This window comes from Anas acuta, chromosome Z (assembly GCF_963932015.1).
Source record: "Anas acuta chromosome Z, bAnaAcu1.1, whole genome shotgun sequence".
NCBI classification, from domain to species: Eukaryota; Metazoa; Chordata; class Aves; order Anseriformes; family Anatidae; genus Anas; species Anas acuta.
The window spans coordinates 74,848,344-74,874,869 of NC_089017.1; the positions used below are offsets into that span (position 1 = coordinate 74,848,344).

The 26,526-nt window shown below is 39.2% G+C and overlaps 1 protein-coding gene across 2 annotated transcripts in view; it reads left to right on the forward strand.

The window, feature by feature from the left end:
* ADGRV1 (adhesion G protein-coupled receptor V1) overlaps positions 1-26,526 on the forward strand; it is a 285,031-nt gene that overhangs the window by 173,779 nt on the left and 84,726 nt on the right. For both annotated transcript variants that reach the window (XM_068666972.1, XM_068666973.1), the window contains one exon: positions 17,679-17,795. In XM_068666972.1, the coding sequence (XP_068523073.1) occupies positions 17,679-17,795 (117 nt within the window). The remainder of the gene's footprint in view (positions 1-17,678; positions 17,796-26,526) is intronic.

Genomic DNA, 26,526 nt, shown 5'->3' on the forward strand with positions numbered 1-26,526 from the left:
TTTATTATACCAGCTAGCACAGCTGGAGAAACTAGACAAGTCTTGTAATATGCAAACATTTTTGTGAAGAAGAACTGAAGAAAATGCTTCTGTCTCTCAACTTCTGCATTTTTTTTTCTAATTGGATGGTTTGCAAAAAGTTACTACCTCACTGAATGGCCTTGCTTCACTGTAAGCTTTGTCATTTACTTGTGACCCAAAGGGGACATCACAGCAGCCTGATATTGTTGAAAAAAAATAGGAGAACCCTACCTGTTTGCATAATACTTTTCCCCAAGCTCCCATCCTAGTGGTTGTGTAATGCAAAAGATGAAGCATATGCACCTGATCTTTTCCAGTGACATATTATTCATCAGACCTGAGAGAGCAAGGATATGTCTTTGTTGTCCTTCCATGGCAGAAATAAGAATAGACTTGAGAACATGGTTCAAGTTGGATTCAGGCCAGATCTGAGCAAACATTGCTTAGTTGCAGTTAGAGTTGCTTTGTTTTCAAATTAATGTGGGACCCAGCCTCTCAGCAAGAATTACTTTCTCAAGTACTAGCCCAACTGCATGGTTTTTGATCTGGTGCTAGCTCACTGTCAGCTGGACCTGAAGCATAAGGCAGATGAAATCACATCTGTGTGCAAGCTACAAAACAAATAAAAGTTGGTCTTATGTAACAAGGGCACTTGCCAGGCACAGCAGGTCTGCCCTCACTGTGCCAAGGGGCCTGTGGACAGCTCAGGTATTTGCTAGCGTAACTTTTCAAGGTGGGTAGGTGAATGGGGACACAAAGAGGGAGAAGAGTGCATAAGGACCTGCACAGACATGGGTAACTCAGGAAATTAATATTCTTTTTCTTTGACATGACAAAATCAGTTTTGTTTTGCTATTTAGAAGGCAGCATAAGCAAACTCATTCATAAATGCAGTATGGAAGTGGTATGGAGTCATTGTCAGCTTGGAGTTCAGAAGTTATTTCAATGACAGTAATTGACTATGTGAACATACTAAGAAGAAAGAGAAAAACAGGCCAAATAATGGCAGTGAGGTCATTTCAGTGAATAAATTAAGGTTCATAAGCTACTTTATGCACTTTTGACCTTTCAGTGTTGATTAATTTTACACGTGGGAGGGGTCTGAGGAGTGTATTTGCTATTATTAGTATGATTGAGTCTAGGAAGTGTTTGAAGCACTTGCTCACAGCAAAACATCCATGTTTCTGTAGGAACAGGCAAAATGTTGAGACTAAATACAGAAACAATCTCTAAAAGGTGATTGGTTTAAGATGTGTGACTGTTTAATACAAACATTCTTTGTGTTTGGTTTGTGTTGCAATGAAAGATAAGGACATACTCCTAAAAAAAAAAAAAAAGAGAGAGACTACAGAAAAAGTGATTTTGTTCACTCTTTGAAGTAAATGTAGTGATTAATTGCTTTAGAAGTATCAGTTAAGTCAAGAGGGTGTTTGCCTTCTTGTATATGTGCCCAGATACAATACCATTCTGTTTGGCCTTTTTTTTTTTTTTTTTTTTTGCATGCATATTTGATTTAAGTGTATGTTCCTCAAAGCTGTCTTTTCAGAACTGTTTTCTGTCTTGGCTTTTTTTTTCCTGCAAAATTACCATACATCTGTGAGAAATATTCATTGTTTTGGGCCTGCAGAACGTAAACAGCTCTCAGTTTTACAGTGACAGAGCTGCAGAGGAACTGCAGTCACCTCAGGGAAGAAATGTAAACTGGGCTAAGCATCTATCTGCTCACAAACAGCTCTTTTTAAAGAGCTTAGATCTTAAGTTGTTTGACTCTGGTCCAATCAAGAGGAAATTGGTCTCTGTGCTGTGAGTGACAGGAACATATTCAGTGTACAAAACATTCCCAGAAGACAAAAAAAAAAAAAAAAAAAAAGCCAAGGATACTTATTCCTCTGACTGAATTTTTTCAGAAGAGAATCCTTCATTGCACTACATTATACAGTATATGTCCTGTGAAGTCCTAGCAGACTGTCCAGACTGTGCTATTTGTTTTCTGCCAACCGTTGGTATATAGAATTTTCTAGATGTCAGTTTTAAAACCATGGAATGAAAACAAACAAACAAACAAAAAAACATGTTTAATTGTCAGATGGTAGGGTCATAAACTTTCCTTACTGTTCTGGAAGATACTGTACAAGACGTTTTTGAGCCTAAAAATTCCCTGTTGTTTTAACCACCTTTGAAATGCTTTGTTGCCTAAAAGCAATTTTTGTGCAAAGAGGTTAATTTGGAAATCGATTTGAAATGTTTCCAATTGCTTTTTTTGTTTTTCATTTGACACAAGGAAGCTGAAGATGCTTCTAAATTGCTGCCCGATCACAAACGGGCTTTGTTCCTCTTACGAGGTGGGTTCGGCGGATCACGTAACTGGAAACAATAAATGCAGTTGCAATGGATAAAACAGGTGCATACGGGTTATTATTATATTAGTGCTTCTCCACTGCTGGGGCCCAAGGGGTTTATAAGCAAAGGTGAGGTGCTGGTGATGGCACCACAGCAGGCTGCCATTTCCCTCAGCCACCACAGGCCCTGCGCGGGGCCTACCATGCGGAAATGGCGTATTACAGAAGCCTAGTCTGAATTTTCATTTTAAAGCACATTCCTACAAGTTAAAGATGTAGAAATAGACCCAAATCACACTGTCAGCTTTACTCTGAGAGAAGAGGTTTTTCTTCCTCATTCTGGTGAGATCGTGAATGTTGCCCGGTAGTTATCAACTGCCTTGCTCATAGCAGTGTAAGGCTTTGAGAAGTTCATTCTGAAGCAGTTCTGGCTCCTTTTTCGAATTACTTTTTCCCTGAGAAATTTGCTAATAATACAGACTTGATCTGGACTTGTTAGTTTGTCCCACACCTCCTTGCGACCCAAGCACTGGAAGACTTTCTTGCTTTTGTCAAATATACTTTAATCCCAGCTTTCTGGGCTGAAGACTGAAGATTGCCTTTAGTGCAGGATCTGTTCTGCATGTTCCCTGCTAGATTTAGGCTGAACCCTAATCTGGGCTCTTAGAGTTCTCCCAGGATTTCCTGTTCGTGTCTTGTAGCTAATGTAAGCTCCCTTTTTTAACTGGTCACTTCTACCCAGAAAGTCATCAATTATTTTAGTTTCCCTAGCAGGGCCGTCATACCCTTGTTCCACATCCACACACCTAACGCAGACAGTCTGGGAAGAAACCTACTGGTGTGCCCTTAACTCCGGTATGGGACATGTCCTGAATCACTGCTTCTCCATCCCAGTCACCATCAGAGCTAGGAAACAGCATTTCAACTCAAGTGAAGCCTATAAAATCTGGTCTTACATATCATCTTCAGAGAAAAGATGCAGATGCAGAAATGTGTTATTGACTTGTCCCATCTTAGTTACAATTTTCGATAGACAAGTCAGTCTTCTGCCTCTGTACTCTCCCTGTCTGTCCCAGGATGTCAGATGGCCTCCTCTGAGAATAACTAAACTTTTCTGATGGAATCAGGAGTCTATGTGTTGTTTTTTGCCCTTATGTCCTACTGTACATGCAAATGCAAGCTGGTTTATAGATTGCCTACAAAATGAGTTTCTAGTATGTAAATTTGTGTTCTTGTTTGAGTAAAATAGAGCAGGCTTATCTGGATATTGTGTTAGTTTTCCATAGAAGCCCAAGGGATGCAGTTAAGTGCTTTTGGACCAAGGGATTCCATATAAAGCAAGATACAGACAGGCAAGCCTGTGGCCCCACAGCTTCTCTCAAGTCATAAGGCAATCCCGTGACCATTATTCACATCCAGAGCTATTGAATATTAGAAATGTTGGAAAGAATTAGCTAGAAAAGTATTTATAAATGAGATAATCCAAGGACACTAGTATGTCTTTCTTCTTGCAGCTTTTAGAAGTTATTATAACTTGTTTTACTTCCTGTAGCTTAAAACATTTACAGTGCTTAAAATTCAGGTGCACCTAGCTATGATGAGTACAAATCACTGGCTATTGGCTGCTTTGGGTGTGACAGATAAAATACTTTTTAAACTCTAATTCCTACACACAGGTTGGGGATTTGTTAGAACAAGAAAGTTTATGCAAGATCTCAAGACTTGTGAAACAAAAATATTCATACTGCAGGCTTTGTCCCACCTTTTACATAAACTAAATAAACTTAACAAACTGATCCTGATGTTCCATGAATGTCCATTAGAAATTTGAAGCTAGTAAGTATAGTAAATGAAAACATGATCAAAAGCATGGAATATGTTTAAGTGCTTCATTCTTAGCACCCCCCCCAGTACTAGTTTACCAAACTAATGTTTCAAATTGAAAGGAATTAAGACAGAAATATTGAAAAAGCAGACTTGATGACAGCATAGAACTGTATGTTCAAATTTATTTAGTATTTGACAGGAGATCTTGACCATGAAACAGGAATGAGACCACATGAACCTATATAGCCCAGCCTGGTGCACAGCTGTCTAATTTCCTAGGTAGTATTTAGTTATTTTTTTTAATAAAAAAATCTATGTGAATATTACTGCCTTAATAGAAATCTCATTAAAAATATGTGAGAGGTCATTTAAAAGAGTTAAATTTGATACACTTTGTATTTTGAGAAATTTTACTATGTCTGGCTTTTAACTGCTATCTGCAAGTCCACTTTAGGCAAGGAAGTTACTGTGTAGTCTGCGTACTCATTGTACTGATATCTACATAGATTGCATACCTTGACATATGGTCCCATTCTGTTTGCAATACAGATGAAGATGGATTAGGATTAACATACATTCTACAAAGCTAACCCAGTGAGCAACTGTTAAAGAAGCTGTTCTATTCTCCAGTACTCACCAGAAATTCTAGTCACTAAATATCAAGCAAAGTAAGCATTAGAGTAATTGTTCTGACTAGTTTCCTGTGCAGATGCTTTACTCCAGAATAAACTACAGTTTATTTTAGAAATCATGTTTACATAAAGAAAGTATGAATAATTTATTTTATTTTATTTTATTTTATTTTATTTTATTTTATTTTATTTTATTTTATTTTATTTTAGGAATGAGTAACTTTTGTTTTCATGAAGAAACACAGAACACAGATTCTAGCTAGATGAGGAAGTTTCTGTGTTTGAGTTTGAAAAAACAGTTAAGTCTGTACCCCCGAACAAAGTCCAGCACCAGGCACCAGGCGACACAACTTCCAAATTCTATAAATACTTGAACCACACTCTGGAACATATTTTTACAGTATTCTCTCAGTACAAGAAATTGTACTTGATACCTAATCTATGTTATTGCTTTAAGGTTAGGCACAATTCTAGGATCCTTATCTTTTTGGCATACTTAATGCATTTTTCTTGTTTGTCTGTTTTTAATCTAAGCCATTGCTTAGAGCACTAGTGACCCAGTTCCTTCCCTGGCTTGTTTACAGTTGAGGTGAGTCTGTACAAAACAGATAAACTATGAGTACTAAGAGATTATTGAATACGATTTAATACTCTGTGTCGGCTTGCACGCTTGTGATGGTATTACTATAGGCAACTGAAAAATCCTATCTTCAAATGAAATTATCTTAAATCTTCACTGCTTCTTATGGCCTATGCTATTTGTGAATTCAGATTGATCTTTGTAGGCTCAAAATCCAATCTGTCCTTTAACACAGAACACAGAATTCTATTCTAAAATCCAAAGGTTTTTTTTCTTTTTTTTTTTGGGGGGGGGGTATGGGGGAAGGGAAGCTGCTTTCTGCTTAATTGTGAAGTCTTTGCACAGAGAAAGCAGACGGTTAGAGATATGTTTATCACAATAGATAACATCAGTCACTGAGGTAATCATACTCTAGGCCATTTTTGGGCATTTGGAAGAAATGTGGATCAAATGTTGCTATAAATATGTAAATAATGCCAGCATTTCTTTAATATCATGGATTACAAATAATAGTAGATCAAGGAAGTTTACTTGTTAGCCTTTGTTGAAGAATGCTTGGTTTGTTCTAAGTAAACTTCACTATGTGTGAAAAATGTCCGACAAAAGTTGAACTCTTCCAATTAAATATTCTCTCATATCATACCAGACTTCTTAGAATAGTCTTTCCAATGAATAAATGAAGACAGATCCCACAGTCTTGTGAAGATCTTGAATTCTATATCTAAAACTTTTTTTTCTTTATCTTAATACTCTAGAGTACGTGCTCTACCAACAGATGTACTGATGAAAAGCATAACCATTTACCACCATCAGCCTTCTTCTAGAGGTTACATTTTTAGCATACCTGCTTTTGAGCTGCTTACACAGCTACTAATTCTGTAAACATATCTCAGATTACCTTTAGCAGTTTAACTAGAAGGTCTTTGCTTAACCTAGGTCAAGTTAACTGAAGAAGAAAGGAGAAATCCCTCAAGTTGATCTCCGACCCATACAAGGAGACGATTTTGTAGGTGGAGGTTGGCTGCTGAAGCATAGTGAAACCAGAATACACTGTGTCTGTAATTCCGTCTTAGTTATTTCTTTTTAAAGAAGATGGGTAAACATTTATCCTTTACAGTTGGCTAATCATATAGAGAAGCATGGGAGATCTTTGCTACCACACATAAAATATTAACCAGGGGCCTACCCAGATTGTACCCTGACCCCAATTTTTGAAGATGCCCTACATTTCAAAGGGAAATCTCCTGTAGGCATGCAGGCCAAAATAAAATCACAGTTTACTCCAGCCATGGTCAAGACTATAGGGAGTGACTCTAGAGAAGAAAAATGAAAACGAGAAAGGCAACTGTCTGCATAGAGCATCAAGAGTTAATAACTGCTTTTCCCTTGCAGTTATCTACCTAACATCACAAATTGCTGACCCCGGATAGATACCTAAATTGAGCTGAGAGCTAATAAATGCTCCTGCTGTCTTGCACTTATTTCAGGAGACTGACATCTGAACTTCAGGAAAAACTGTATCCAGAAATGGAGGAAGTGAAAAGTCACATTAGCAACAGCTTTAGCCTACATACTTTCTAAGTGTAAATATATCTCACTTGAGAAGCTTCTAGAACAAATCAATCTGTTATGGCAGGTCTGCTTGGGGTCTAATCTGAGTTTCTAGATAGAAAACAGTAGGAGGCAGATCCTACCATAGTAAATGCTCAGTGATCAGAAAAGTGCCCTGTAATGAAGGCTGGAAAAGACTGCAGATACATTTCCTGTGGTTGCAAAAAGAAGCTTTCCCAGCTTCTGTTTGCATCATTTAGGCAGAAGTGTTGTGTTGCTGAGGACCTTGCAGTGGGATTCATGGGGTCTGGCTTGTGTTCTGTAACAAGTGACAAAGCAATTTGCATCTTTGGACCAGGTCCAATACAAACTATAGGCAATTATGCCAGATACATTGTTCTGAATCTGTATATAAGAACTAAAGTGGTGACAGCCTGCTAAGAGCCTGCTATTCCTTATTTTTCTTTATTAAAAATAAAATCAAGTATAACTTCTCACGTATTGCTCAATGCATCCTCTGTAAGGGACACAGCTGGAACAGAGGAGAAACCGTGCTACATCTGACCACACAGTCTGGTATTTTCAGAGGATGTGAGCTACTCCAGCCCTTTCCTAAGGCTTCCAGCTGCCACTGCACAGCCAGCTACGAGCTGATGTGCTCTCGATGTGCTCTTGATGTGTCTCTGATGTGCTCTCGGTGCCTCTCCCACTCCTCTTCTCCATCCTGCTCCCTCAGACTGCTGGCTGCCTTGTCTGGGGAAGCAAAAAAGTCCTGAGCCTGAAAATGGGAAGTGGGAATGGCAGAGAGTGAACCCAGCATGAAACCAACTGGCATCCTGCTCGGCTGGGGGAAGGGACTGAGTAACATATGGTTGCTGATGGCTAATCACTGCTTAAAATGGTTGCCAGTTCTGCTGCTGCTTAATAAAGTGTAAACATCTTTATACAAAAGCACCATGGGTCACTGTGTTGTAAATATGCCATCAGTATTTCTAGCAATTTTATTTTAGTTAGCTCGTTAGCTTTTTTTACTTTAAGGTGCCAGTTTGCAGTGATATATAATAAGCATGCTATAGGCAAATAATTCATAAAAACAAAATGTCTCTAAAACATACAATGCAAACTACCCAATAAGACCTCAGAGTTGCTGTTGATAAGGCACTTACATATTAAAATAGATCTTCATTATCATAACTGAAGCCAAAAGAAATAAAGCTAAAATATATGTATTGTTTTTCTGGGGGCAGTTGCAAAGCACCACCACCTGAATTCTGGTGGTTTCTGAAACCATTTCATGACCACTGAAGTCATGTAGTGCATGTATAAATCCACATGGGAACTCCAGTCTTTATTTGTGCTTCAATACAGAACAAAGATGAGATGAAAAGTTAGTTTTCGAACATTTCTTTTGACCTAGTTAAATGCTGTGTTTTGAATCTTCTAAATTATATAACATTTCTGTCTCTGTGCTCTAAAACATGCTGTGTGTTGTATTGTTACTTTTTCCAGGAAGTCTGACTTAGAATTGTTGCTTGTGTCCATAAATCTCCAGAATTTTTGATACATCCTTTGTTGGTATTTTTGTCCCAGCATTTAATATCAGAACACGAAACACAGAGAGAACACTTGGCTCACATCGGTTCTGTCCTGACCTACCAAGCAGTAACAAAAAGTATGATTCATACGCACTATTATTAAGCAGTGTCCCTGTGTCCTGGAGGGTACCCCAGGACTTTTACCCATATAAAGTAAATTCAAAGCAGAAGAGAGCAGTTCGGTGAGCACATGGGAGTTTTTATGTGCTTATTTTCCTACATTGTTGTTCATCACAATTAAGTCCAACAAACCACAGTAAATTCGGCCTGTGATAGTCTTCCTCTTACGAGATTCTGTTGGTATAAGGACAGATAGCACGTGTCTGGGCTCTTTGTTTTCTTTTCTTCTTTAGTAGAAATGCATATAAGCAAGTTGTACAAGGAAGGAGATAATCTTTTCCTTTCTGGAACAGATAAATGAATTTTGGATTAGAAAAGAATAAAATTAATAAAGCAAATATTTTTTACTTAGTGTGACGAAATGGCCACTGTCAGGATCCATTTCTGTAAGACCTACAGGAAGACATTTATGTCTAGAAGAAGGCAATGTGTAAAGCTCTGCAAATTCTTACTGTGAGGCAGGAATTTGCAGAAATTACAAAAAATGCAGCGTGAGTATACTGACATGCTCTTCATTTGTCAGCTCGGTGTGTGGGTTTCTCCTGGTGGGAAAGGATATTTTTCTCAGGAAGTCTGAGAAGAAATGTAGAAGGCAGGGGTGCTTCCTGCTTGGATGGGAAAATGAAACCAGCAGATGCATCAGGACCTCTCCTGGCGTGCTCCTCCAGAACCCACCCTGTGCTGTTCTGCTGCTCGATGCTCTTTTCACCTGTTTGGGTTACCCATCTCCACGGCTTTTGCTCTCTTTTTGTTCTCCCTCTTTTTCCCCAAAACAACAGGCTGCTTCCTCAACTCTTCTTCCAATGCAAGGGAAAGATTGTTACTCTCAGACCTGTTCTTGTATGAAAATACTTGTTGCAATTCTTAAAATTACAACAGGTATTGATTACACTTCACTGCTCTATTATTTCACTTCTACCCTTTATTCACTGCTTAGGGGATTTATCTGAACATTTACAATACCAATGCTGAAAGCATCAGTTTTCTAGTATTTGTGAAGGAGCTGTGTAGCTAATACCACATCAGATATGCCTTGACCATTGTAAGATATTTCTTTGTCAGTGCTTCTTGAATTGTAGGCTAAAATATCTGCACAGAATCTTAAGATGGACTGGTTCAAGTCGTGAGGAACATGGTTAATTTATTATGGATTTCAACAGAATTTGTTCCTGTCCTCCTTATTGGGCGTTTCATTCTCTGACCAGGAATAGATGATACAATATAATTAGCCATAAAAAACAAAGAGAAATAATCACTTAAATATAAAAAAAAAAAAAAAGTGATCTTCTTTCATCAAAGTATTCCAAATGCAGTAAATGTACCACATTTCTGTGGAAAGGTCCTGGAGAAGATGGCACCCTGTTAACCACTGTAATGCAGAAACAAGTTCAGAACAATTGGTGGAAGGTGCAGTGCAGGCTGAAGTGCAGAAGAGGAAATACTGACACTTTGGATGTCTATGTGGAGTTATCACTCTTAAAATTCTAAACACAGAGAAATACTTGTTTGGTAAAGCTGATGAAAATCTGCATTGCCCATTTACCAAGGGTACCATTGCAAATTTGTATAGTTCAATGCTACTTGAAGAACCACATTTGTGCTGTTGCCTGCACTCAGAAGGAGAAATGCTAAAAGTAGTAATCAGCAATTCATTAATATTTAAGTTTCTTCAAAGGCACTCAACTCTGTGCACAGGTAAATTTTCCCATGTATAAGTCTCGATTTGATCATACAGTGACCAAATATTATATTTTGCTGTAAATTATGTGAGCTTTGTACATACTGTAATTGTCCAAAAACAGGCACAATCCATTCTGGTCTGACGTACACAGTTTAAGATCATTACTTTTATGGTTCAAAGTAAAGATAAGGTTTTTTTTCCATCCATCAAATGCTTTATTCTCATTTTAAAGTCCATCATATGGTAGCATATCCACACTTACCATAGCAAGCCGTAATTACTGCTATTTTGTACTCAATTTATGTATTCTTTCTTCTTATTTAAGTTTGAGCCAACCTACTTCTCAGTTGACTATTGTTTGGCTGATTGGCATGGTCAATGTCAATTCTACCTTCATGTCTTTCCTTTTTCTTCTTTTATACAACATTTGAAAGGCAGCTCTCACTTAGGCTTTCTCTGTAACTTTCTGTAACAAACAAAATCTAGCTCTGATAATTCTGAATTCATATTTTAATAAATTCTTTTAGCAATAGAAATAGCTGATTGATTTCTCCCCATCACCTGTAGTTGGCATAAGTGAATATGCCATATACATGTGGTTAGTCACATTATATGACAATAGTGTAGTCTTGTGTGGAATTTTTGGTATTTTTTCTAGTTATATAAATGAAGATAAAATGCGAAATTTCTGGTAAAAAAAAAAAAAAAAAAAAGTGCTATAAGGCAGGAAATATATCAATTATGACTCCAAACTAACAAAGTGAAAATCTTCAGAATTTCAGAGAAGATAGCGAGTGACTCTGAAGATTACCACTGGAATAAAGGCAAGATAGAGGATAGAGTGAATAGTTTGGTGTGAAGGCTGCAGCTGCTGAGGCATGAGGCATATCCTGAAGGATAGGTACATTCATGTGCTGGAACAGAAGCATCCCCGTTCCTGACTTCGAAAATGCTGGTAGGAGACCTTGCAGGTCTAGTAGCATGTATTTTTCACAAGTCCTTCAATTCAGAGTGCTACTCCGTGACTGAAAAATAATAGATAAAAAGGGAGAAGTAATCTTGACGACTGCAGGACCAGTAATTCAGTTTCAGAAAAAATATGACAGAAAAAAAAAAAAAAAGTATCAAAAGGCATAGAGATAAATAAAGGGTATAATAAGACCTCCCCTGTGTTTCAACTTAGATCAGGCCAGACTACTCTGATGTTTTTCTTTGATGAGATAAATACATGTCACATAATTAGTAAAATAATAATAGAAGAGTAATGGGAAGAAGACAGCTGTGAGAGAGCAGTGAATGATGAGAAGCATTTCATAGATACGAAGGGACCAGTCCATGGAACAGAAAACAACGTGCCTGGGCAAAATGCACTGACGGCATAGAGATGCACTGACACTACAAAGTGGTGTTGGGTAGTGTTGAGAAAGATGTGAGCAGCTTTGAAGGCTGAATCATGAAATACAGTGCTATTTGCTAGACCGAAGGGAAAAGTCGTAACTTGCAGGCTAATAGCAAAACATTTCTGCCTGGCAAGAGGTAGTCATTGAAACGAGAAGAAAAGCTGGGTGTAGCAGATGATCATGAGGTAACGGTAATGCTGTATAGCAGAAGCACGTTCAGGGAAGACAGGAAGTTAGGAAAATTGCTGGATGAGAATCTTGTGAGGACTCTGCAACTTTTCTTCATCCCAGTCTGAGTGAGTGAGTGCTGTCACGACAGAAGCAAAGCAAGATTGGTGTGGAAACGGAGAACAAAACCGGTATGCACACTGCAAAGACTTCTGCACAAGAACAGCTTTCCCTGAATTCATGGCAGTGCAAACCCCAGGGAAAAGGAAATGCTGTCTAACACAGGAGAGGCTTCCAGCAGAACAGACAGATAGAAGCTGACCACAAACAAGTGCAAGCTGGAAACTGGAAGGCTCGTAACTAAGGAGTTAAGGAGTGAGATGGTTCAAAAATACCCTTCTTCATACACAAATGTTCAGTTTTGTAAACAGTCTGGTTTTTATTCATTTTTAATTTGATGCTGGGGACTTAGGTTGAATGTTCAGGTTTTAATTTCCTTGCATATAATTGCTAGGTAATTATCTTACAAAAGAATTGCAGTATCCTTTAGTTAATTTACTGAGTAAATGACTGTCAGATAGGAACCTTGTCAAAGATCTTTTTGCTTTTTAACAGATGTGTATTATTGTTTTTTTTTGTTTGTTTGTTTGCTTTTTACTTTTTTTTTTTTCATTTTCTGGTGAAGAATCTTTTGAGTGGTACACTATCACTTTGATTTTGAGTGTGTGTGGCACAGAAATACCACGTACAAATTAACAAAATGAGCAACCTCCTATGCGAGTGACTTAAGTCAGTTATTATCCTTAGTGACATCATTTTGTGGGCAAGACTGACGAGTAGCAGGCAGAAACATTATGTGTATAATCTCTGCATAGAACCAAATGGCAGGTTACAAAGATTATTTGCATAGGGACATTTGCAATCATATGGTCTCTGTACACAGAGCTATGAACAATTGGTACCAAGAGGAACACTCCCAATATTTATTTTTTTTAATGTTGCAAGAGGGAACAACTTATGCCAATATGGGGTACATCTTTCCCTTATTAAGTCAGAGGTTCATCAGTACAAAAGATTGCCCACTGCAGTTAAAACTCAGTGAAGTACAGAAGGCATGACACAGTAAGCAGTAAGGAACAATTTATTTGGAAAGTTGTTTTTTTTTTTTTTATGTCTCCCTAAACACCCCAGGGACTACAGGAGAGAGGCCTGTTTAGTGGCCTGCACTCATGGTGTTTCTGGTAAGTCGCAATGCATTGCATTTTAAGGTGTGAGTCACGATGCAGCCAGTGTTTGTCAGAACAGCACAGTTCAAGTACAGCCTCTCGTACCAACATTTCAAAAGATGACTTGCCACTTGTGCTATAATCCAAGACTTAGTAGAGCACTTGTATGTTCTGCCCAAGATGCAAGATAAGGATCATATGAGAATAATAGATATTTCTTTGCCTTTTCTACTTTTATTTTTTTTTCTTCTTTTGTCTAGACACTCTAATGATATTAATTACAATGATTTCTTAGATGAGTGATTACTTCAGCTTCAATGCTGTTTTATCTCACCAACATTGGTCAGAATCCATGAGAGGAACACAAGCTTAGCAAAACTTTGGCCTCTTAGCCTTGTTTTGTTAGAAAACTCTTGGCAGAGCAAGGTACCTCTTTTTTATTATTATTTTAATATACAAAAATAATTTTTATTGAAACACAAGAAAAAGCTAGCAGTGACACTTTCTTTGCAGATGCAAAACTCTTGCAAGCCAACATTCAGCCCAGAAGGTGCCAAAAACATATACCCAGGACTTCTCCTTTCATCCCTCCTTTTTCTCTGTCTCCAGCATGACAATCTGCCCTTGACATATACACAAACCTTCTGGGAACAAAGGGTGGCAGAGCCCCTCCACCTGCGTGCTGTATTTAGCTTGTTGTGAGTACAAGCATTTGGAAAAAGCACTGTTGGTGTGGTTTGAGCGAGCTGGTGCTGCACATTTGTTTACACAAACATTTCTTGTGTTTATCCTCAGTGGAAGGCAGATATTGCACACCAGTTTCAGTTGTGTTTAACCCACTCCAGACAATGACATTTGTTTCAGCAGTGTCAGCACTTGGCAAACTGCAGTCTGTATTAGGCTGTGTATTAACCTCTTAATAACCAAGTGGTTGTGTTGCTATGGCCAGGCTTCAGTTCCCAGCAGAACCCTTCATTAACTCCACACAGAATACTAAAAGTGCATTTGTTTTCTTTAGATAATGAAATCCATCTTGTAATAGCTTTTAGCCCAGTTGTTGCCTAGTTGCTCATTCATATTCTTTCATCTCATTTTTAGATAACATTGTCTGCATGACAGATACCTATTTGCTGCAGTGTTTGTCAATAAACAGGGCCTGCCTTTATAAAGATATTTTTATAGAAAAGACACTGGGTATGAGTGCATTTCTGTTATAAATACAATGCTCAGATATATACCAACTCATCTGGTATAATTGAACCTCCTTCTCCACACATCTCCTAAAACATTTTCACTAACTCTGGTTTAAAGCAGCCAGCACAGTCTACAAATTGTATTACCAACAATTTAATGGGCTGTTGCTCAAAATAGTATTCTATGTAATGGAAAGGAAAACTTGATGCTACTCACTACTTGACGGGGAAGGTCTCCTCACAGAAAATGACATAGGGAAAGCAGAGACGTTTAATGCTTTCTTCACCTCTGTCTTCAACACTGATGATGGGCTTCGGGAACTGGGATGCCTTGAGCTGGAGGACCATGATGGTGGGAATGACAAACTCCCAACTGACCCTGAACGTGTGCAGGATTTGCTGCTCCACCTGGATCCATACAAGTCCATGGGTCTGGATGTGATCCATCCCAGGGTGCTCAGAGAGCTGGCTGATGTCATCACAGGACCTCTCTCAATTATTTTTCAATGACCTTGGGAATCCGGAGAGGTCCCAGTAGACAGAAAGCTGGCAAATGTTGAGCCAATTTTCAAGAAGCGAAAGAAAGAAGACCCTAGCAATTACAGGCCTGTCAGTCTCATGTCAGTGCCTGGTAAAATCATGGAGAAGATGATTCTTGAAGTTATTGTAGTGCACTCGGGGGACAATGAGGTCATTGGTCCCAACCAACATGGGTTCGTGAGGGGCAGGTCCTGCCTAACAAACTTGATTTCCTTTTATAATAAGATCACGCATTTAGTCGATCAAGGGAAACCAGCTGATGTGATCTTTTTGGACTTCAGCAAGGCTTTTGACATGGTTTCCCATAGGATCCTACTAGACAAAATGTCCAGCATACAACTTAACAAAAATACCATATGGTGGGTGAGCAACTGGCTCATGGGCAGGGCTCAAAGGGTTGTGGTAAATCGGGCCACATCTGGCTGGCGGATGGTCACTAGTGGGATCCCTCAAGGCTCCATTCTTGTGCCAGTCCTTTTCAATGTCTTTATAAATGAGTTGGGTGTAGGACTAGAAGGTGTTTTGAGCAAATTTTCTGACGACACAAAACTTGGAGGAGTTGTAGACTTGGATGAGAGTGGAAAGGCCTTGTGGAGAGATCTGCACAGATTGGGCAATCACCAACCACATGAAGTTTAACAAAGACAAGTGCCGTGGAGAGCTGGGACGGGGCAACCCTGGCTATATGTACAGACTGGGCAATGAGACGCTGGAGAGCAGCCCCACAGAGAGGGATCTGGGGGTCGTGGCTGACAGCAAGTTGAATATGAGCCAGCAGTGTGCCCTGGCAGCCAGGAAGGCCAACCGTGTCCTGGGGTGCATCAAGCACGGCATTACTAATTGGTGGAGGGAGGTGATTGTCCCGCTCTGCTCTGCACTGGTGCAGCCTCACCTCGAGTACCGTGTGCAGTTCTGGGCACCACAGCACAAGAAGGACATGAAACTGTTGGGAGAGTGTCCAGAGGAGGGTGACAAAGATGGTGAAGGGCCTAGAGGGGAAGATGTATGAGGAGCGGCTGAGGGCACTGGGCCTGTTCAGCCTGGAGAAGAGGAGGCTGAGAGGGGACTTCATCACAGCCTACAACTTCCTCGCGAGGGGGAGTGGAGAGGCAGGTGACCTATTCTCTGTAAACGCCAGTGACAGGACCCATAGGAACAGTGTTAAGCTGAGGCAGGGGAAGTTTAGGCTGGACATCAGGAAGAGGTTCTTCACCGAGAGGGTGGTCGCACACTGGAACAGGCTCCCCAGGGACGTAGTCACTGCACCGAGCCTGTCTGAATTTAAGAAGTGATTGGACTGTGCACTTAGTCACATGGTCTAAACTTTTAGGTAGACCTGTGCGGTGCCAGGAGTTTGACTTGATGATCCTTATGGGTCCCTTCATACTCAGGATATTTCATGATTCTAAGATTCTGTGAAAAATCATCAGTTACTGCAGGCATCCAGTAGGTAAACTAAGCTTTTCTTTATGTGCACACTGTAATTCTTTAATGAGGCCTGCTTGTAGAATTGTTTCCTCCTTAAATAAATTCACAGAAGACAAAGCTGAAACTTTCTAAGATGTGTTTTAATTTTAAGTTTTATATTGGTATTGTTCAGTAGCGTTAAGTGCAGCCAGCGTCAGTGGTGGAATACCTTTATACCTTAGACAATGGATTGGCTGCTTCCTCCACAGACATGTTGCCCCTTGATATTTGGCACGTTTGTGGAAAATAATTTATAGCTTTCTGGTGAGTGTGAAATCCTGGACAGGTTCATACTCACTTTTACCCACTGTTGCCATGTTACGTGATGGGGTATAATGTTGCAGCTACATGTCTGACAGTGTGGAAGGCAGTTAATGCCTTCTGAGTTTGTTTGCTTGATTTTTGTTTTTGTTTGTTTGTTTGTTTGTTTGTTTTTCTTTTTTTTTGTGCATGTTGTTGTTTGTTTGCTTGGGGTTTTTGAAAGCTGACAGCGCTTACAGTAGTTTTGTATGTGATATTCAGGAGTTACACATAACAGGGTGTTGAGATATGCAATGTTATAAAAACTTCCAGGCACTGGTGTGTTGCTTTTTCTGGACCACCTGGATATGAGCATTATCTGAAATTTACAGCTTGGATAGATCTTACACATTCTAGAGTCAGACTCCGGAAAACTGTGGGCCTGCTTGTTCTCTCACGGTGATGCAAAGTAAGAACAATCAGATTTGTATGTGTGTGAATCAGAGTAGATACAATGAGCAGGAAAAGGTGGAAGGTAGTATGTCCAGATGAAGTCTAAACAGCAGTTAAAGTTTGTAAACAATATATTTGCACAACTACAATTTGCAGGGAAAAAAAAAAAAGAAAAGAATTATATACTTGCAAAACACAACAAATTTATAGTATCAGTAAATTATTTTTCATACCATTCAATAAAATTTCTGTCCTTACTGAAATCAGAAGGTAATGTCTCTCCTTTTTTAATGGAGGAAAATCTCCAACCTAGGTTCAAAATCTGGTGTCCAGTGTTGCATAGTAAAGAGTCTGGGTAACATTAAACAAAAAAATTAAATTTCTCCATAGTCTTTTCAGATATGGATGTAACGGATATGAGTTTTCTGCAAGAAGCGTAAAACTGGTCTTGTGGCTGACGCTGCTAAAGGGTCATTTCTTTTGGATGAATATTAAATGTATTTTTCCAAGGTTCTGCTAAGCCTCTGGAACTGTAATTTAGTGTATATTTTACTTTCAAGCCGAAGATAACGTCATCTTTTCCCTCATCATTATTGTTAAAATAATCTTGTTTGGTTTCAATAAGTGTTTATTTTTCCCTTATAGATTTCATTCCTGGCCTCTGCTTACCTCAGTCAACATCTCTCAGAGGAAAGTTGCTCTGCCCTTGCATCTGTTACGCATTACCTTTACCTCTGCCAGTTCAGCTGGATGCTTATTCAGGTTAGTCTCATAATCCTCTTTCACCCCCCTCCCCAAAACCTCTTTAAAAGTAACTGATACTGTGATTCTATTATTTCTTACTATCCATATGTATTTGCAATTCAATACTACTGGGGAGGCAAAGTATTATATATTCTTTATTCAACCTACAGTGTCAGAGCAAATATTCAAGACTTTTCCCCTAATATCCATAATAATCTCACTTTGTCCTATAGAAGTTATTGGCTCAAAACACTGACAGACTGGTTTATTGGAGTTTATTGTTTTTTTAAATGTCTCTTCTTTAGTCTGTTGAAACAGTCTCTTAAAGTTGAAATGCAAGTATAAACTACAGTCACTTTTGGAGTCAGTAGTGATTTAGTCATTAAACCTGTATAATATGACAAACATAGCTTCATAAGATTGCATTAAAATAAGGAATATATACATTTGTAGATACTCCCAGAATTTTGAAGTATTATACAACAGTACATGATAAAAAAAAATAATTGAACTTATGTAGAAGACCATGAACAATCAAATTTGTCATGGAAAAGTATCAGTTGTAACTTAGTCAAAGTAAAACCTGTGAGGTTGTTTGGAAAACACATTATCAGATCGTCTTCTAAAAATGTACATGTAACACTAATACATGAATTATAAGATTTTTTTTGTCTGTTATTTTGATAGGATTTCTCTATAGCACATTTATTGCATCATTTAGCATTATAGATGGAGCCACGTACATTGCTATGCCAGTTCTCTAATATGCAGGTTGTAAGATCAAACAAGGAACTGCAAATTACGGTATATATCCAAATGCAACTTTTTCTTCTACTGATATTCATGTGGTATAAGGCATTTTCTTGGGATTGTGTCAGGCTGACATTCACTGAGAACCCTAACAGGCTGTTTAACAGCTCCACTGTGACTAACTAACAGCAGTTTTAAAGGAGAGAAGCAAATAAATTGTCTAAAAGCACATTACAGACTTAATGGAGAAAGGGCTGAATGGGTGTTTTAGGTACTGTTTAATGTGGTGTGTGTGTTGTGGTATAGTTAGATGTGGATGTAGATGGTCTGTCATTTACGTTGCTTTTGCAATTGTTGCTAAAAATGCAGCACTATTTTGTTTGGTTTGTTCAGTCCATACTGAACAGAGCTCTGAACTGCTCTGTCTCTAGTGAGGCAGTAATGCTGCTCTACTAATGCTCTTTTATTGTCATTTTTTTCTTTTCCCCTGAATGTATATAGTTAGCCAGAAAAGGTATTCTCCCTACTGGAGGTTTCTTTCTGCTCAGTCTGTCAATACTGATTTTTTTCTTCTTCATCTTCTCCTTCATCTTGCTCGGTGTACGACATTCTCTTAGGTTGACTAACCTAAATTATTCTGTGACCTGTAGATACATTTCCATCTTCTTCACAGCTCCTCATTTACTTCATTCCTAAGTCACTTCAGAGCACTTGAATGTTTCCTATTTTGGACAGGCAAATGAATACTTTTAAATTACCACTTTAGTAGGAGATCTCATGTTTGACTGCAAAGTGGCTTGATAGGACTTTATGTTCCCACTCTATGGGTGTTACATTACATTAAGTAGCAGATAATTCCCTTTTGGAATGCTTGCTCTTCCAAGGATTAATTGCATATAATGACAACAACAGCAACAACAAAAAAGCATGACAGCAGGTCATTTTTATGGCTATAGTTGAAATCTGTTGTTATTTTTTGTTGGAGTAAACTTCTGCCAGATCCTATGAACTTGGATGTGCCATTTGATTCTGTGGGACGTCAGGCTTGTATTAGTCATGAGGACTCTTCATGCAAATTTGAGGTGACAAAGGTGCTTAAGACGGAATCCTTCATTAGGTGCTGGGCGATGAGCTGACAAGCAGCCAGGAGTAAAACTCAGAATTAAGGGGAATGGCCCTTTTTCTAGGTACAGGTCTTCATCTGTGAATAATTTCTGTAGTTTGAAAGCCCCAAAAGGAAAGGAATCATCTGAAATGTAGATGAATCCAGCCCTCAGCTGCAATATAATCCTCTTGATAGGGAATAGGTCCTGAATTCATATCTCTCATAGCAGAACTAAGTGAATTAACTGCCTAGCAATTGTTTATTTTGCAGTAATAATTTTGTTGGAACTGTCCCAGCTTATAAAAATAGTTCTATATTTATTGGAGCAAGAACTTCTCTAGCTGCTACTTCTTGCATCTCTTTCCCTACTGTGATTCAAGTCTGATGACTCAGATCAACAGAAGACCTTGAGTTTTCTGTGGACTGGAGCCCTCAGCTGACCTATGAGAAGACTTGGGTTTCAATACCATTCTTTGGACACAGACTTGAACCTTGAATTTCCTTATACTGACAGTGTATCTGATCTTTATCCCGTTCTGCAGTAGAAAAACAGTGCCTTGGCCACAGGGATAGTTTGGAGTAGGCAGATGGGTCAGCCTTCTTCGACACAATTTGGGAGAGGAGAGGACTGTCCTCTGAATTGTAGCAGCTATATTGGAAAAAGCTGTGGATCTAGGGGAAATCTGGACTGACAGGGAAAATCTAGATGCTACATCTGTCTGAATGGCAGGTTTAAATTCACAGGACATTTTGTATTTCTGCTATATTTCTGTGTTGCTGTTTGTATTTCTCAGCATTGTAGACTTAAAATACACAGATCATGTGTGCAGAATTAATAATATATTCATACTCACACGGGACTTATATGATTCTGTCTGGGAAACTGTGAAAATATGAGAACAGATTCTGTATTGCTCATGCAGCCACTCTGCCATCTGCAAGGCTGCACAGAACAGTGCATATGCCTGATCACTCTATACATATTTGCTAGTGCCAGCCTTGATCACTGCACACAGAAGTAGATAAACATGACAATCGAGTGTGGGTTGTGTGCAGATGTGTGCAACTTGCTATGAGCTGAAACATCCAGAAAATCCAGACAATATTAAGTGATGAAATCACTGAGCAACATTTCCAGGCAACAAATGTCAGTTGTAAAACCCAGACTTAATAGTAAGTTGGACCTATTCATATTCATTTTTGTAGTCCAGATCTTTCATTTTCTAGATTTCAGGACAACTTCCTTACTTTTTCGTCCTGATCTATGTATTTTCTGCATGTTGCTAGATGTAACTAGATGCTTAAACATTATTATATCTTAATAATGGTTGCAATAACAAAACACATAGCACAGTATTCTAATTCTTCTTCCATTTTTAGCTCCTTGTAAGCTTACATTTGATATCACTGTTTATGCTACCCACACAGCTACTGCCAACATGCTTGCCAAAATGCAGGAACAGAAAGGACCTCAGAGGCAGAAGGAAAGAAAGGTCTGTCTGCAGAGGCAGAACAAAGGGCACATCAAATTGTCCTTGTCACAAGGTTGTCTGAGTGTTCCTTTTGTATTGAATTGTCTTGATTCCTGGATTTTATCTATGGATTTCATAGAATCATAGAATCAAAGAGTGAGTTTGGTTGGAAGGGATCTTAAAGGTCATCTAATGCCAACCCCCCTGCAATGGGCAGGGATGTCACCCACCAGACCAAGTTGCTCAGGATCCCATTCAACCTGGTCTTGAACAGCTCCAGGGATGGGGCAGCCACAGCTTCTCTGGGCAGCCTGGACCTGGGCCTCACCGCCCTCTGAGTGAAAAATTTCCTTGTAACTTCTAATCTACATGTAAATCTCCCCTGTTTTACTTTTAAACCATTCCCCCTTGTCCTATCATGATCTGCTCAAACCCTCTTCAGGTACTTGAAGGCCTCGGTGATGTCTCCCTGAAGCGTTCTCTTCTTCAGCCTGAAGAGACCCAGGTGTCTCAGACTTTATTCACAGAAGAGGTGCTCCAGCCCTCTGATCAACTTTGTGGTCCTCCTCTGGACCTGCTCCAACAGCCCCACACCTGTCTTGTGCTGGGAGCCCCAGACCTGGATGCAGTACTCCAGGTGAGACCAGGGCAGAGCAGAGGGGTGCAGTCACCTCCCTCGCCATGCTGGCCACTCCTCTGTTGATGCAGCCCAGGATGCAGTTGGCCTTCTGGGCTGCAAGCACGCACTGCTGGCTCATGTTAAGGTTTTTGTCCACCAGAACCCCCAAGTCCTTCTCTGCAGGGCTGCTCTCAGTGATTTCTTCTCCCAGTCTGCACTCCTGTCTGGGATTGCCCTGGCCCAGGTGAAGCACCTTGCACTTGGACTTGTTGAGCCTCATTAGGTTCACATGGTCCCACTTCTCAAGCTTGTCCAGGTCCCTTTGGATGTCAACCCACATCAGCCAGTTCCATTTTATGACCAAAGACAGTTTCTGTAGGTTGTATGATGTTAATGACATTTCTCAGTCTTTCAAGGATGAGGCAGTCTTGACTGAAGAAGGAAAGGTAAGCAAGGTGTAAAATACACTTAGTGTCCACAGCATGAATTTAACCTGAAATATTTGCCTCGTACTAATGCTGAAATTCAGAAGACTTGCTTCTTACAAATGTCCCCATGTACAAATGGATGTTGCTCCAGCATAAGCCTGTATGTTCAAATTCAGTCTGTGCTTTTATCTTAGGGGGACAAACTAAGGGTGCCTTTCAGTGTGCTGTTGTTCTTGTGACAATCATTTTTCAGGAAACATGACTCAAAGCATTTTCTAACTTGTTAAAAAAAAAAAAAAAAAAAGAGTGCAATAATGGTAAAAACTGTCTTTTGAGGAGAGAATGAAATTTATGTAGTCCTCAGCTGTGATTTCTGACACAGAGAAAGATTATGGAAAAAGGCAGACTCTGTTCTGTTTTGATCCATTGTAAAAGTGGAGTAAGCAGAGAAAGTGGCAGTTCAATAAGCAAAGTAAACTGGAGTGAATGTCATGAGCTTGATATCACCCATACCTGAATAGAATCCTTGTCCTTTGTGGATTTTTAATGGCAACATATGGTAACCTAAAGGTGTTGTTTGTTTGCTTTTTTATATATAAGTTTGTTGCAGACTTGTACGACAAGTACTTATTTTGCAATAAGTTTAATTTTTTTTTGGAGTATGATTAATGGGCTGCTTAACAGCTTACAAAAAGGAATTACACAAAAACATGCAGCCACTCTTAAAATGAAAGCTGTGGCTATTCATAAAAAGAAGGATGTAGGGAAATAGAAGCTTTCCCATTGAGCTGGGAAAAATTATTTAAAATCTTGCAGCTAATGTTTACCTGAAATCCACAGGTATCACTAAAGATAAATGAACGAACAAAGAAATAAAAAGAGTTCGGGTTTCAGGAAGGTAATTTCAATTGATTACCTCATTCAAAAAGAAAAAAAGGTTCACTGACCTTAGTATTGTTTTGTTAGAGTGCTATTTGAATATGTAGTTGTTTCGTATCCTACATCAGGACAATAACAACTTGTACATTTGTTCTCCCACCTGAGCAGCCGAGAAGTGGACTGTACATTTTATTCTTCTGTAGGACTGGTTATTGTTGCAGCATGGCAACAGGAAAGGATTTGCTAAAATTAGCACCGGTATTTGTATTTCATTGGTTCAGTTTTGGAACTTCAAAAGGTTGAAGACAAGAACTTAAAATTATCAAGATAGAAATGTCACTGCACAGGAAACGGCAAACAAACCCAAACTCCCTTACATCTTTGCTGGAGTACTAGCATTAATGTGTTTTCTGTGACAAATGAGGTGAGACAGGTAAATACGACTAAACAAACATGGAGCAAGGACATTAAGTATGGTTTCTTAGAAAGCAATCTGAGTTGCATGGCCAAGAACAATGCTCTCTGGGTAGTCAGAAATAGCAGAACCAACAATCCCTGAGCATAATGGCATAGATCGGTTGAAGGATTCGCTGTCTGGAAACACTCAGTGTGAAGCACAGCCTAGTCACAATTACAGAGACATGTAATTTGAGCATTTCTTCACTCATGTTTCATGTTTCACTGCACAGCTAACATCCATCCATTTCTTTTGAGAACAGGGATGTTTATTAGAAGAAGGTGACAAATAAAATCTTGAATTCAAGTTCTCAATTCCATGTAAAAGTAAAAAAATGCATTGTAAGAGAACAGCCAGTAAGTAGGAAAAATATTTTCACAAACATTGTGTGGATATTTTTCCCCAAATTTTCATCTGTCCAATATTTTATTCCTATGAATGTCCTATGAATGGTATTAATATATATATATATATATTTTTTTTTTTTTCTGTGCTATGTTGCACAGGAAAGTTACAATTATTCAGTAGGTTTTTTTCCTTTCAAGGAAAACAAAATTAGCCTTTGTTCACATAGCACCAGTCACCAAATGACAATAACAAATGTCATAATAATTACTATATTATTAATATCACTGCATATACCAGGCATACAAAATGTCAGTCTTTAGGGAAGCATTCAAAAATGCTTACTAAACTAACGATTTTTCTTGAAAACAAGTTGTTAGCAAATGTAATGTGCTTTATGATTCATGATAGAAAGTATTGTATGCTCATGCTATATAAATCACAGAAAAACCCCTATAATAAAAATTGACTGCTGAGACTTCCATAAGCAATCCACAAAGCAGTAATTAAGTACTTGATTGTAAAAATTCAACCTGCCTGAACGACGTGTTAGACAAACTGTTGGCTGAGGGAAATCTGCAAAATTTCACAAATATTTGTTTTTCTTTGCAATTTTCTTGTCTCTGAATATGGGAATCACCTATCCTAGCAATAGACAGCTTCAAGTTAAGAATATAAATCAACATTATTATATGAAATTCCTGTGTAGTCAGTGGAGAGGTATGAGTATGTGGGTAAGGATCACTGGGTGCCTGAAGAAGTCTGTCCTCTCTGCTCTGCATATTAAGAGACCCTCGAGGCACAACTTTGAATTAGATGCACTTTAGCTAGAAAAAGGTAAAAGTAATCCTTTATTTATCACATATAGAAGGTTAAGAAATAATTTTATAACAAACACAGCTGTAGCTGGTACAGCTTTTAGCTTAAATAGGTTTGAGGTAGAGGGGGTGAAGAAATGTTTTGCAAAACATTCTGATCATGGATGGTTTGGGTCTTTATTAGAAAAAAGTAACGTGCAAATGTGCATAACCAAAAACATACCACATTGGAAAATGTTTCTTCTATTAACTTTTTATGACAAATGTAAAAATCCAAGTAAAACTCTGAATATTTTGTTCTGCTTGAATGGTTTCCGTACTTTCCGTATGACCAGTTATTTCAAGAGATGTTAGCTATTCCACTTTTTCATTTTGATTCATACATGGTTTTAAGTTCTTGTTTATGCTGCTTGATGAGGAGTTAATCATAAGAAGATGCAGAATATTGTAAAGATGCATATGAGTTTACATTCATTCATTCATTCATTCATTCATTATTTATTTATTTATTTATTTGTTTTCCCTCAGACTTTAATACTAATAGTGCACAGAATCACAGAACCACCAAAGTTGCAGGAGTATCTTGAAATTCTCTGGTTGAAACACCTGCTCATGCAGTCAGCTAAAGCAGGTTGCCCAGGACCGTGTCCAGGAAGCTTTTGAGTATCTCCAGAGAAGTAGACTCCACAATATTTCTAGGCAACTTGGGCAACTCTTTGACCACCATCACACAGTAAAAAAGTATTTTCTTGTATTCAGATGGAATTTCATGTACATGAACTTGTGCTCATTGCCTGTTGTCCTGCCACCAGGCACCACTGAGAAGAGTTTGGTTCCTTCTTATCACTTTCTCCCTTCAGGTATTTATAGACATTGATGAGATTCCCCTGAGCCTCTTCTACTCTGGTCACAGAGTCACAGAATCACAGAACTGTAGGGGTTGGAAGGGACCTCGAAAGATCATCGGGTCAAACCCCCCTGCCAAAGCAGGTTCCTCAGACCAGGCTGCCCAGATAGGCATCCAGACAGGCCTTGAATATCTCCAGAGGAGGAGACTCCACAGCCTCCCTAGGCAGCCTGTCCCAGTGCTCCGTCACCCTCACCGTGAAGAAGTTCTTTCGCATGTCAGTGCGGAACTTCCTGTGCTCTAACTTGCAGCCATTGCCCCTTGTCTGTCACCACAAACAAAAGAGGTTGGCTACATCCTTCTGTCCCCCACCCCTCAGATATTTATATACACTGAGGAGATCCCCTCTCGGTCTTCTTTTCTCCAGGCTGAACAGACCCAGGTCTCTCAGCCTTTCCTCACAGGGAAGACGCTCCAGCCCCCGTATCATCTTTGTGGCCCTCCGCTGGACTCTTTCCAGGAGATCCCTGTCTTTTTTGTACCGGAGAGCCCAGAACTGGGCACAGTACTCCAGGTGAGGCCTGACCAGGGCAGAGTAGAGGGGGAGAGCAGTCCTAGCTCTCTCAGCCTCTCCTCATAGGAGAGGTACTCCTTTCCAGTTCTTTGATCATCGTGGTGGATGCCTGTTGGACTCTCTCCAGTACTTCCAGGTCTATCTTGTACTGGGAGCCCAGATCTGGACCCAGCACTCCAGATGTGGCCTTTTCTCATTATTCTCCCCTTCCTATTCATTCACGCAACCAGTCTATCCAACCTCCAAATCTGTATATATTGTTGCTCGAGAAACTCTGTCTTCCTCAGCCCAATCCTCTGTACAGACTAGTCAACTATTTCACGTTCAGAGCAGCAAGAAACGCAAGCAGGCTGTCTCTTTCATCTCGGGTAGAGAAGAACAGAAACAGTGATTCAAGGAGATAAAAACTTGTGAGTTTATTCTAATGAAACTGCTATCATTTTCCTTCAGAAAAG